The sequence below is a fragment of the Caretta caretta genome, chromosome 17, assembly GCF_965140235.1.
Source record: "Caretta caretta isolate rCarCar2 chromosome 17, rCarCar1.hap1, whole genome shotgun sequence".
NCBI lineage: Eukaryota > Metazoa > Chordata > Testudines > Cheloniidae > Caretta > Caretta caretta.
In genome coordinates, this window is record NC_134222.1 from 2,936,856 (window position 1) to 2,950,791 (window position 13,936).

The window sequence follows — 13,936 nt, forward strand, 5'->3', positions numbered from 1 at the left end:
TCCAGTAGAGAGAATTCAATCCACAGAACTGCCAACTGTGGGAGTGCTTGGCTCCTCTTGTGAGAATGATCCCAGGTGGTTAATAAGTGGGTATGTATTTAGGAGAAACTTAAAGAGAGACAGCTGCTCAAGAATAATTTCATTAATTGCTCTGGATCTGCCAAAGCCTGGTCACCATTCCAGTCAAAGCGGCCGTGATAGTCCCATCTGATAGCCTTGTACCATAGCAGCTGGACTGTTGAATTCCCTGCCCCACCTGCTGGTAGGAACTGTGGTTATATGTGGTGATCACTGTCTCCCACTCAGATTCTGGATCCTCTTCCTAGCATGGTATTCATAATGTCTTGTCTCAGAGCTGCCTTGCTATTGTTTTGTCTTGTTTTCCTTTACTGTGCACCTTGCCTTAGTATGTGATGGAGAAAAGGTTACAGTCTAACATATGATGTCCAGCTCGGCAAGATATTGCAACAAATGGAGTGATTGAACTTACTTTCAATTTCCTTGTATGTCTTCTGCTCTGTCAGGTATAACCCCCTTACCAAGACCGTGAACGTCGGGGACAGAGGCGTGATGCAAGTCAACTTCACTCTTTCACGGACAGATTCCAAAGTTGAGGAGGGGAAGACCCCGGTCATCACCAATGGAGACACTAGCGATCCCTCTACCAAGGAGTTTGAGACCCTGATCAAAGACCTCTCAGCGGAGAATGGCTTGGAACGCCTCGTGCTAACCTCTTCAATGGACGTTTCTCCCTACCGCTACCGTCCATACAAAGACCTGTCTGACTTTCTCAGAGCCCTCAACTTGAACTACCCTCAGATCACAAATCTCACCAAGTAAGTGATGCTGATTCTAGCTCATGGCCTCCTAAAGGAACAGCCTGTGGCTGTACAGTAGCAACCAGCCTGTGATGTTCCTGCCATGAGTACGCTCACCACATTACACACACCGTCCCCGCCCGAAGGAGGCTAATCTAAGTGACAGACAATACCTGTAGCAGGTATCTGTACTGGATGTAGGATGAAGCTCTAATTTCAAAGCCATGGAGGTTCTGGGTTTTCACTGTAACCAAACCTTTTCCTGGGGGGTTTCAATCTGAGTAGAGGGCAGCTGTCTGGAAGGGGGAAGAAGACTGAAATATGAAGGGGCAAAGATGGGGGAATCCAAAAGGCCCTTTGGGGGAGGGAAGGCTGTAGGCAGAAATGAGCAGATACATTGTGTGTGTCTTGATGGGAAGCCAAGAAGCAGATGAGTAGGTATCTCAGTTAAAAATCGGAGTCCCTGACCAGCATTAAATGAGCTTTTGATCCATCACATGATGGAAACATCAAGGTCCTGGAGAAGAGCTGTATCTCTCCGGGTAAAGAAGACCCTGCCTCTGCTCTTGAATGCCAGATCTGTGTGTGCGTCTCTCCATATGCTCCGGTTAGTACCTTTACCTCTGCATTCCCTCCTCTCTAGCTCCCTCTGATCTTACCCAAATTGGTAGAGTCACTAATGAAAGCAACCAGTGGGAGGAGCATCCTGAATGGCACTGTCCTGCTCTGTCCCTCTGGTGTCCCATGCATTATGATCTCAGACATTCCTTTGTTCTTTCCTTTCTTTATGACCTTGTACGCTCTTCCAGATTACTCTTGCCCTAGAGACCACCTCTGGGTTACCACCTTTAATCAGCCCACCCACTTGTGTTCCTCTGTTTGCTGTGGTCCTTCGCTCTGTCTCTTCGCTTATGACTAGTGTTGGCAGATTTATATGCCTTCCACATACTGTTTGCCTGATTATGCCGTGCCTGGCAATGCTAGTGTGTTGCCCACACTTACTCCAGAGCTGCTGTTCTCATCTGTAGCCTCTGAGCTTCCAGTTACATCAGTCCCTGGCTGTCGTCGTCTCACTTCCACTTCTTTCATGAATGGCAGTGACCCATGGCTTGTGCAGTCAGCTGTAGCCTCTTCAGAGCATGGAATTTGGTTTGCGGTGTCCCTCTGTTCACTTGTCAGTGGGAAATCCAGTCACTGATTAAATGTAATCCTTGGGGTTATAGTCCTCAGATGTCAAAAGTGGGGTTTAAATGGGCCTAGGCCACATCCCTTTTATACTGTATTAATTTAGTTGGCATATATGGGCTGAAGGAGTCAGAGGTGTTAACATGACCATGCTTGGCACCTCACAAACATGCTGTAAATTCTTTTAAACTTTTTTTAAAGATACAGGAAAAAAGGAAAAACAGTTAAAGCATTTGAAATGTATAGGAGAGGGCTTTCATTTTAACAACATCCCTTGTTCTCTTACCTGTACAGAATCTTGTCTGACCAGCTCCTAGAGGGCATTAAAGATAACTCTCCTGTTGGGGAAAAGAGAAGAAGTTAGTAGAGATAAGCTGGAGCTGTTAAAAGTCCAGTCCCACTTCCTAGAAGACCAAACAAGATGAGCACACATGAGGGAAGAGAAAAGAACAGCAGAGAGAAAATGCCGCTTCTGTCACATTGTAACCTCGGTGCTAGAAAATCAGAGGCACATTGCATGGTCTTCTCAACCCCCCGAGACCTGGCAAAATGTTATCAGCACTGGGCCATTTAGGACGTTCGATTTAGCTGCGTTTCTGGTCACAAGCTTACATCAATGTTGCAAAATATTGCAGTTTTGTCCAGATAAGTCAGACTTATTAGATAGAAGGAAAAAGGAGAGAGAAAGAAAAGAGAAGAAATAAGGTAGGGGAGGAAATGGACACACATGGGGGAGGAGGGAAGACAAAAATGTCACATCCCAAGTGGCATATGGGATCTGGCTGGAGCCTGTAGAGGTGGTGGTGTCATCTGGGTCCCCACCTGTCTGGTGAGGATGTCTCTCACACTGCATCCCAGGGGACCTTAGGGTGACAGCCGAAGTGGTGAAGCTTGTTCTTTCTCCTTTATCTGTCAGCCAGCATTCCCCCCTGCTTTGCCTCTCTCATTTCTGTATTCTGCCCCCTACCTCCGCCCACCCCCCAAAGTCTGTTTTTCCTTAAGGACCTCAGAAGGGAGCAATGGGTGGAATAGCCCTCCTCTCTCTTGCCCACAAATTAAGACTAATTTCTGACTTTGTTTTTTTGATTCATAGATTTTCAGTCCCACACCTTAATTTGAACAGTCCTTGAATTATGAGCAGGCTCTTTGCTTGGGCTGATTCAGTCTTTGACTCCCTTTTGCACCTTTTCATTTGTTGTAGGCCACTGTGGGTGGGATGATCTGTTTATTGGCCCAGCTTCTGTTGGTGAGAGATACCAGCTTTTGAGCCATGCTGAGCTCTTCCAGAGGTGACCTCTGTAAGCTTGAAAGCTGGTCTCTCACTGATACAGTGTGTCCAATGAAAGATGTGACCTCCCCCACCTTGTCTCTATTGTCCAGGGGCCAACATGCTACAACATGGGTTATTCTAATGCTTTTGTGAACTTTGTGGGCCCGGACTGTGAGAAGGGACTGAAACGTGCCCTTTTATCATAACATCCCCCTTCATCAGTTCTGACTGCTTGTTCACAAATACTTGCCGTCTCCAAATCAGCTATTTCACTAGCTTTCCACATACCCGGCTTTGACATTCTCCATGTGTCAGATACTGCTGGAATAGGTTAAATTATCCTTTTGCTCTTACGCATACGTGCAAGTTGGTGAGTAACTTGAAGCCAAAGTTCTGTATGAACGCTGGCTAGGCAGGACGTTTACTGTTGTAGTCCCTTCCCTCTGTGTTACAGGGAATTCTCCTTTGTCCCTTTCTGTTGGGCAGCAGCTTTGCCCCCATCCAGCCCCTTGTTGACCTGTGCAAAGGCCAGGCCAGAGGTGGTTCTTCAGCCATAAATAATCAGCGCTTCTGTTTCTCATCTGTTGTCAGCTTGGGTCACAGCGTTGAGTACCGTCAAATGTGGTCCCTCGAAATATCCAACAAACCCAACCAGTCTGAGCCCGAGGAGCCGAAGATCCGCTTTGTTGCTGGTATCCATGGAAATGCCCCGGTTGGCACAGAACTGCTCCTGGCGTTGGCAGAGTTCCTTTGTATGAACTACAAAAAGAACGCAGCCATCACCAAGGTAAGGAGCCAGCGTCTGTGACACCCTCCCCACCCGCCATGGGGCCCTAACTTGAACAAAGAGTGGTTACTGCCGAAAACCATCCTCTTCTTCATGCAGGGCTGTGGGTTATATGAAATCCAGATGACTTGGCGCAGGGTGTCTGAGGACAATGTAAACTCTGTTGGGGCCCAACCATGTGTGGTGGTGGGAAGGCTCCTGCAAAGATCATGGGAATTGATGGTGGGTGGGTCATTCAGGTGTCCCAACCTCACTGTTGTGAGGCAGCTGGCAGCACAGGGGTTGCAGCAGCTGGCCTGGGTCTGCAGACCCCTGTCCCTGCCAGCTGGGGCACAATGGTGAAAACCCAAGGCTAACTCTTCTGCAGTGCTTCTTGGCACCTGAACAAGTGAAGGTGCAGGGAATTCTTCAGGGTCTGTCGACGTACTGGCTTTAAGATACTGGGTTTGTCTCTGAGGGAGGGGGGAGTTTGCCGAGCATGTTGAACTTAAACTTCTCTTCTGTAGCTCATTGACAGGACAAGAATTGTGATTGTGCCTTCCCTAAATCCAGATGGGCGCGAGATTGCTCAGGAGAAAGACTGCACGTCCAAGACTGGACAAACCAATGCTCACGGCAAAGATCTGGACACAGACTTCACAAGTAAAGCTAGTTAACGTTTAATCTCTTGGCAAAAACCAGCACAGTGGTGAACTGATCGCCCTGATAACCACTCTCGACTTGGTGTCAGTCATGTTGTTGTAAGGTCCAGCACCACTGACCTCTTCAGTTATGCCTCAGTTATTCTAACTAGCTGGGATATCATGATGATCTTAGAGTTGAGACAGGTTACAGAGGGTAACTGTAAATACCTTTTTTTGCAAGGAAAGGAAAATCCTAGTTCATGATACTCTCTAGCAGAATCTAGAGATCAGACACCCCTAATGACTGATAGTGACTTCATGGTTGGGAGGGGGGTGGGGGGGTGGAGGATCTTTTAAACCCAGAAGCGCTCCTCCTTTTTGCTGCCATCCTCCTCCTCCATTATCTTGAGCTATTACATTGGAACACCACAAGGCTGTTCCTGACAAATGTTTTGGCTGGCTTTGTTGCCTGGGAATGCGTGAAGCACTGATTTGTGGGAACAATGGCATCAGTTATGTGACTGAAGTGGTGATAACGTGCAAGAATTGCTCCCTAGATCATGGTGGGAAATAGTGACCTGCAAGGTCTATTGGAGGTGGTGGATGAATGCAGCCACTGACTGCCGTTAATTGACTATCTTGAGTGGCCATGTGTCTTTTTAAATGTTGTCAAGTGCCACTTGTTATGGCAGTGGCCCCCCAGAAATGCCTTTCTAATCACTTGCAGCTGGCGTCAGTACAAACACGAGCCAAGAGTGTATTTCTGGAAGCCTTTACCATCACAGAGGGAAAGTCTTCTGTTGAGCTCTCGTGACTTCCTTTGTTCTGTTTTTAGGCAATTTCTCCTTGTATTCTGGGATGGGAGAGCCGGAGACCAAAGCAATCCTTGAGAACTTGATCCTGAAGCGAGATTTCAGCCTCTCTGTTGCCCTGGACGGCGGCTCTCTGCTTGTAACTTACCCGTATGATAAACCTGTGCAGACAGGTACAACTAATTCCTCCCAAGCCTCCTCACTCAGCACTTGGGATCAGTGATTGTTTCAATCGTCCAGTTTTCAGCTGCAGGCTTGTTCTGGGCCAGCATAGCTGGTTATCTGGGTTTGAGTGAGCTTGTCTTATTGCTGAATTGAGAGCGAAATGAAAATTAGGAGACTTCCTGGCTAATGATGCAAGCCTCGTGTAAGACAGCTGGGGCACTGCTGCCAGTGTTTAGCCCATGCAGTGTAATAACTTTAACTGTCCATTGTGGGAAGGGTTGGGAGTATTTGGCCTGGGAGCCATTAAAAACAAACCAGTGCAATGGGACTCAGTGGCGGTATCCGTTTGACCAATCGTAATGTTCAGGAAATGCAGTTTAGAAACTGAGCCCTGTTCGAGGCAGTCTGTGCACCGTGCTGTGTCGTTAATTTAGTCTGCCTCAGTTAAAGGCAGCTCCTACTCCCACCTCCTGCTAATGTTCTAACTTTCTCTTTACAGTGGAAAATAGAGAAACTCTGAGACATTTGGCATCTCTGTATGCAAACAACCATCCGTCAATGCATCTAGGACAGCCAGGCTGTACAAATGAGTCTGGTACGTGCATATGATGCCCTGGACTGTGGCTGTTTTTGTGTGGTCCACTCTTGTCAGATGATTTTCTGACTCTTGTCTGTCTGTACAGATAAGAACATTCCAGGAGGTGTCATCCGGGGGGCAGAATGGCACAGTCACCTGGGCAGTATGAAGGTATTTCACAGAGATTAGACTCCGCCTCCGTGCATAGCCAGGCTTAAACTCCAGTAGAAACTGTTACAGTCACCTCCGGAATGGAGATTTTGTAGCTCTGAACAAAAAGTTCTGGTTCTTTAAAAAGTTTACAACTGACAGTTGACTCAATACAGCTCTGAAACTTTATTATGCAGAAGAAAAATGCTGCTTTCCTGTTTTTAAGTAGTTTAACACAGTGCTGTACTGTTTGCTGCTGCTGCCTTTTTATTCTATTTTTTTCTCATCTGTGCTGCTGCCTGATTGTGTACTTCTGGTTCCAAATGAGGGGTGTGGCTGACTGGTCAGCTCATAACTCTGAGGTTCTACTGTAGTGTTAAAGGAACAGATTTTCTGGGCAAAACTATGCCGAAGTAACCAGTTACCTCATTCCAAAGCTTTCCTTTTAAACACTGTCCGTGTCACAACCACTTCCCCTGTTTTTCAGGATTTCAGTGTTACTTTTGGCCATTGCCCTGAGATCACAGTGTATACCAGCTGCTGTTACTTTCCAAGTGCTGGACAGCTCCCTCATCTGTGGACAGAGAATAAGAAGTCTCTCCTTAGCATGCTTGTGGAGGTGAGAGATTAATGGTTCTTGGAGAAGAAACTCCTGGGGGCTTGTAGGGGAGCACATTGATACATGAGGCCTGGTCCTTGCTGCTGAAGTCCTATGGTGGTAGGCTCAGAGGATTGAGATGTGGTGTATCATCCAGGAAATTGGCTAATCTCTCAATAATGCTTCGCCTCAAGGTGAGATGAGCAGCCTTTGGTTGTATTGCACATTTTAATTACTAAGCAGAGGGTGGTGTTCTGTTTCACACTTCAATAAATCCTAATATGCTCGTGTATCTCCCACCACTCCTGTATCTGAACTCTGAGCGTCTGACACTCTTGATTTCAGGTTCATAAGGGAGTCCATGGATTTGTTCAAGACAAGAGTGGCAAGCCAGTGTCTAAGGCAGTTATTGTATTCAATGAAGGTGTGAGAGTCTACACAAAGGAAGGTGGCTATTTCCATGTGCTGTTAGCTCCAGGTTTACATAACATCAGTGCCACAGCTGAAGGATATCAGCAGAAGCATGTCTTGGTGAGTGTGCAACCGAATCACAGGATCTCTGTTTCCCTGTCTTGTCTGTGGCCTCCTTAGACTACTAGACTCATTTAAGGGTCCTGCCTAATTTTTACTTGAATCTGTTTTTTCAGCTATTTAGTCTTCAATAGCTGCTGAACAGCCTTGCTTTTCAGCCCAGTGTAGCTGTATTTAACTTGTGTAGTGGATGGAAGAGAACTTCCCACCATGATAGTTCTGAGGCATGACTTCCTCTGCATCACACTTGCTGTTGGCAAGTCCATGTGCCTACCACGTGCTTCTCTCCTACCTGGATGCTAACATAAAATATTGAACGTTCTCTGCCCATCCATTTGTTTCTCCAGGTGCAGGTGCGCCATGATGCCGCCAGCTCCGTGGTGATTGTGTTTGACATGGATAACAGGATATTTGGCTTTTCAAGGGAGCTCGTGGTAACTGTAGCAGGTAATGTGTGAGACTGTCTTTTCAGGACCCTTTATTTGAGCGCATTCAGGATGTGAGACCCAGCTCTGACCATAATTTTTCTCTCTTCTCCCCTCCACCCTTCCTTAACACTAAGTTAGTCTATGGTCCTGAGTCATTCCCCTGCCCTTTATTCTAGGTACAGTGTTTATTCCAGCTGGCTTATCCCACAACGTTTATGCCTGCTAATGCCATGTCTGCAGCTAAGTGGGTGGCTATTGGAGATCTTTGCAGCACTCTTAGTGAGGCCCTTTGTGGATTGGCTAATGAGGAGGGATGGTGATAGCAATGGGAAAAGCCTGCTTCTGACAAGTCCACATTACTTGGCCATGGGAGTAAGAAGTATCATTCCTTACCCTCTGCCACCTTGAAAGCGGCACAGCTGGCTACTGCCAGACCACTACGTGGGTTTGGAGGAGTTCAAGGATAAGGTGGCTATCACCTGTGGAGGCCAAAGATCATATTCTTGGTTGGCTCGAGGAAAGTTTGGGTTTACCCTGTGCCAGTCCCAGCTTTGCCCATCTGAAGCTGCTGCACAGGAAGGGCCCTTTGCTGCAGGTTAGGGGCAAGGTGCATTGGCACCGTTGGATGAAGAAAGCAGCTATAGCTCGTCCCTCTTATGGGCACAGCTCGTGCTGTAAGTGACAGGAAAGCTGGAAGTGTCTAGCAGGAGTGCGGGTACTCACATGGCCCTGACTTAAGTGTTTTCTCATTGGCAGGTGCCACCATGTCAGCTGTGGTCCTCACAGCCTGCATCATTTGGTGCGTCTGCTCCATCAAGTCCAACAGGCACAAGGATGGCTTCCATCGCCTCCGGCAGCACAATGATGACTATGAGGACGAGATCCGCATGATGTCCACCGGCTCTAAGAAATCCCTCCTGAGCCACGAATTCCAGGATGAGACAGACACTGAAGAAGAAACATTGTACTCTAGCAAACCCTGAGATCCCAAGTGGAAAGGAAAGCTCCCTATGGACAAGCCCTACAATGTGGGGCTGCTCTTATGCTTCAGAGATCTGGAACGTTAGCTTGCAGAATGCGTAAGCTCCAGAGATGTGGGTGGCAGTTCTCAACCTCCAGGGTTCTTCTTTGCTCCATTCCTACTTAGGCACATGGCAGCTGATGTCAGAGGCTGTGAACGCAGTCAGGGTTCTAGGTCAGGGGTTGGAGTTCCATGTAATGGAAACACTTGGAAGGCAACTTATTAGTATGTGGTAGCAGTTTTCTCGACAGTCCAGCCTGGCGTGTGGATAGTGGAGTAATAACCAAATGCCTGGTGGGGTCCATAGTTTTAAGCTTTAAAGCCGTTATTTATCTCTACCTTTTTGATTCTTTTCACTCTATACGTTTTGGGGAAGCCTTGATCAGTTATGGCCAAGACTTCAGCTGCACTGCCAGTGAGTGGCTCTAGAAATGGACAGTGAGCTTGGTTTTTGGTTGCTCCATCCCACTACAAGGGTACAGAGGTACTATGGGCTGCTCTGCTCTACTGCAGGCTCCTAATGCTTCTGACGTGTTTGCGGGGGAATAAGTTTTTTACAGTCGGGCTCTCCATGAAATTGCCTCTGTATTGAAGACTGACAGGTGGAATAATCTTGTCCAGGTGTGAGAAGCTCCCCAGCCAAAGGGGGAGAGCGCTACAGTTAACTCAGTAGGAGTTGGGTGTCCAGTAGCTGGGCAACTCTGCCATTCTCTAGTTTAAGGAAAAATCCTCCAGTTCACTTGAACAGTCTTGTACAGAACCCCCACTGCTTCTGGCTGGCCATGTAGCCAGCCCAATGACACTTAACTTTGCCTGTCTGGGAATGGAGACTAGGTAGTAACCCAGGAGTGAGGAGTAACAGCAGCATGGCAGGGTAGCATGCTACAAGAGTAACTTGAGTGGGTTTCCAAACAGATGGTGGTAATCGCTCACTATGGGTATTGTCCAAGTGCCGCTAGTCACTGACGTGCCTGCTCAGCCTTGTTCAGGTCTGCTGGAGTTTGAAAAGCTCTTAACCCTGGCCACAGCCGAGAAAACACAGCTAGTGTTCTGCAGCAGCATTGAGAGCTCGCGGAATCACCATGACTCAGCTTCAGTCTCAAATACCTGCAAGACTTAAATTCCTCTCCCAGGTCCATCTGACACAGAAAAATACCCATTAGTGACCACTGCTATTGTTAAAAGCTGACCTCTTTGCTCCGGTATTGAACCCTGATGTTGCCTGACATCCAGCAGCAGGATGGGCATATCGCTGCTCAAGGACCACAAGCAGAGTTCCTCTAAATGTCCCTCCTGCTCTTTCATAGTGAGATGGCTGCTGTCAGTGACCATAGCACAGCGGGAGGGGGGTGGGTGGGGGTGAGAGAGAGAAGAGGGATGTTTGGATAGCACTTGATGTGTAAACAGGAGCTGAGTGACCTCTCGCTACCTGAGAACACACTTGGATTCAAAACTTAGCTGTTGTTGGAGCTAAAAGGCTCCTCTAGAAAGGGAGGATTCTGTGCCAAGGGAGGATTCAGACCTCCTGATTTCCAATGCCTTTGGCTGTCTTTCTAGTTTGCCTCCCCTTTCTGAGGAGGGGGCTAGGGCTCAGCAGCATGAAGCAAATGCTGGTATTGCTTGCTTCAGGAGTATAGTACTTGCAGGAATTAAATAGATGATGCAGTAAACAGGCTGGCTCTTGCGTGAAATGAATGATTCACTGGTGGACCCACTCAGGATATTGCAGCTGGAGCGAAGAAGGAAATCCTCTTGTAAGACACAAGGTCTGAGGTTCTCTAGCCTTTGCTGTATGCCCCCAACAGTACTTGGCTGCCCTTGTGGAAATGCAGCTACCAAGGGAACCAGACAGTAAGATCTGTTTGTAACCCACCAGTTGCTGAAATACTAAATTCTGCCAAAGGTTAATGGTGTTTGTTCACTGCCTTTCCTATTAGTCTCCTCTCTGGCTTCTCAGAGAACTTCAGATGCTAACAAGCGTTGTGTTGGAGACCGCAGTTCTCTTCCTACGTTATCGCGTGGGAGGTATCCGATTTGAATGGGGGAAGAGTGGGCATGTGTGTTGTGACCTGTCGGCTCTCTTGTATTTGTTGGGTGGAACAGAGTTGCTAGTATTAGGTCCGCAGCTTGGTCCTCTGTCAAGAAGTGGGTCTGTACTGCCAGTGTTCACGCTCCTCGTCAGTTACCCAGAGAGACTGGAGTTTTATCTTATTTACATCCCCAACTTGTGTTAAAAGCATTTCATCAGCTACCATGTCGGGGAGAGTCTCCAGTACAACTTGGGCCTGGCTGCTGCCCTGATTATACCCGTCTCCCCCAGAGTATCCATGTGAAGCATCAGCAATTCCCTGACCAAACGGGTTTGATGTAGTAGATGAGCGAGTGTCTCCACTGGAAAGGTGTGAACTGAACTCTGGGTAGAGAGAGCTATGTGCAGCCCCTTTTCCTTTTAAAACAAGGCTTCATATTGGAAGTCAGGGGCAATTCTGCACTGTGAGGCTATTTATATTCCTCTCTCCCCAGGAGAGGAGCTCTGCCTAGAACATGCCCCATATGTAGTAGATGGACCTACTCCCATGCTGTATTGTCTGCCATAGGGCTGTCTCCAAGGTACTGGCTCCATGCAGCTGCCAAACTGATGAGAAGATCATTGTGGAAATGTTTTAACATGGCAAATACATTTCTCAACCTTTTAACAGAACAGCTGCTAAATATGCTGTTAAGTATGTGATGGGAGCAGGCAGGCTAAGCAGGGAGCTCCTGCCCTTCCTTATACCACCGTGTTAAGGAGCTGCTGTTGCATCTTCTCTCACTCTTGCAGGGGCCACAAAAGTAGCATGTCAGGTTACAGCTGTGCTGAGTAAATGACTTTGCTCCATTTCTTCAGCTCTCAGCCTATTATGCAGGATCCAGTGGGCTATCACTCAGTAATGTTAAGCCTGCCTGATTCCCAGAGTTTTTGCTTTCAAGGTCAAAAGCAGATCAATTTTGGGTTTTTATATTAAAGTTGCCTTCTCAGACTGATCTTCTGGCTCTCGCTTTTCCTGCTTTGATACCTGGTTCTGCGTGGGAGTTGGGGCTTCCTCATTCATATGAAGATGTTCTCTCTAAATCAAACTTCTGCCCCGCAAGCAATAAATTGTGTTAGAAATCTACAGACATTTCAGAGCATTGGATCAGCCCTTTCCCTTCACAGAATGTATTGTGAACTAGCTACCGTAGGTGAATGCGTGTGAGGTGAGTGGGTGTAAATACCTGAGAGTGGGAGACTGCACCAGATGAGTGTCTTTGCTTAGTTCTCCACGGGCAAATGTACAGCTCTTCTATGCCAATGACAGCTGGCTTTTTTTAACTGATTTTTCTGAACAAACTGCACTCCCTGCCCCTTTTTGCAACACCCCATGCCATCCTTAACCTATCTTTGACAGCTAGTGTCAGCACCCCTGCCCCCCCCCCCCCCTTTCTGGAGGTGCCAGCACCAGCCGCATGCACTTGTCTCTGGAGTGCATAGGTCCATGCACTGTGCCTTCAAAAGTAAACTTTTAAAAAGGGACTTAAAATGGTTGACTTTTAGCTTAACTAAGAGAAGCCAATCTGTGTGCCATGTGAGACCGAACTTTCTGTACGAGGAGCGTGCTGTTTTTTTTACATGTATTCTGAGATCTAATACTCTATTAAAATTATTTTGATGTCTCTTGTGCTGATGGCTGAAATCTTAGTAACTTTCGTGAGAGTGGCAAAGCAGCTACGTTGTTGTCTTAGCCTGCATGGAGTAAGAGGCTCTTGGTTTGGGCCCCTCAGTCCCTGTTCCCTCTCAAACCTCCTATTATTTCTTAAATTATCTGTGGTGTCCAACAGGGCAACCTCTAAGACTCAAATCTATGTGAGCCATAGCTTGTGCTTCACTACGCACCTGCCTTCTGGGTCCTGCCCCTCTAATGCTATGTACCTGCTGCTTCACTGCTTTTGACTCTCAACACAATGCCCAAACTCATGTGCTGGACTGGAGGCCAGCAGCCACCTTCCCACCCATATAGCAAAGGCGAATGGAAAATTAAAGCCTGTGTGAAGATAATGCTGTAAAACTTGGCTCTGAGGACAACTGCTTTGGGTGCTGTTGGTTGCTGTCAGCACTGCTGTGAGCTGTAGTTAATGAGGTTTCTCCAAGACTGTTTACACGCTAAACTCCAGGGGACTGTTTATCTGCCATGGGACCAGGCATGGGTCTTTCTGCAGTAAAACAGGTGCAACGAGCATGAAGAATGTTACTACAGCTCCAGGAGGCTCTTAGGAACTGCAGGGCAAGGTGAAGTGCTGAGCTGCTGTTTATTACTGATGTATCAGGCCTGCTAGTGTTCTGGGCTGCACTGTAATAGGAGCCGGAGGCACTTGTCAGGTGTGGGGCTCTGTGGGGTTAGGTGCTGTACAGACACCTAGGAAGATTTCAGGCTGTTCACGCCAGCCCTATTACGAAGCTGTGGTGTCTCGTAATAGACCACTGCCAAGTAGTAATTGTATCTATTAACTATGGGTCTGCAACTATTGGTGCCTTTGCCAACTGCAGCTGTTGTACATTACATTGAACAGGCTCCTGGACACCGCTCTGAGGAGGGGATACCTACCTGCTGGTTGAAGGAATTTTTTTGTGTGTGACACCCCTTGTGTCTTCTGTCGGTAAAGCAGAGCTATATGCACTCAGCGTTCTCCAGCAATAGTTATGCCAAGGACCTTAGCTGCTCTTAAATAGATAATATTTGTATAGAACACACTAAGGTAGTGACCAAAAACCCCTCTGTCCTGTTTGTCACTTTTAGTGCCTCGAAATAGGTAGCTATTGTACATGTTGTGAACTGCCAAGGGATCATGGATGGAGGGTCCCTGCTCATGTGCAGCAGGTACAAGAGGGCTGGACTTTTTTTTTTGTTTTTTTTTGAGGGGGCGAGCCCTTGGCTCTGGGCCAGAGGCCTCTGG

The 13,936-nt window shown here is 47.4% G+C and overlaps 1 protein-coding gene across 1 annotated transcript in view; it reads left to right on the top strand.

The window, feature by feature from the left end:
- Nucleotides 1–12,658, top strand: part of CPD (carboxypeptidase D) — a 34,702-nt gene extending 22,044 nt beyond the window's left edge. The window contains exons 12-21 of the mRNA XM_048823817.2: nt 525–836; nt 3,865–4,060; nt 4,567–4,702; nt 5,519–5,668; nt 6,160–6,255; nt 6,344–6,408; nt 6,875–7,006; nt 7,331–7,516; nt 7,864–7,963; nt 8,701–12,658. Coding sequence (XP_048679774.1) covers nt 525–836; nt 3,865–4,060; nt 4,567–4,702; nt 5,519–5,668; nt 6,160–6,255; nt 6,344–6,408; nt 6,875–7,006; nt 7,331–7,516; nt 7,864–7,963; nt 8,701–8,927 — 1,600 coding nt within the window. The 3' untranslated portion in view covers nt 8,928–12,658. The remainder of the gene's footprint in view (nt 1–524; nt 837–3,864; nt 4,061–4,566; nt 4,703–5,518; nt 5,669–6,159; nt 6,256–6,343; nt 6,409–6,874; nt 7,007–7,330; nt 7,517–7,863; nt 7,964–8,700) is intronic.
- The last annotated feature ends 1,278 nt before the right edge of the window (nt 12,659–13,936 follow it).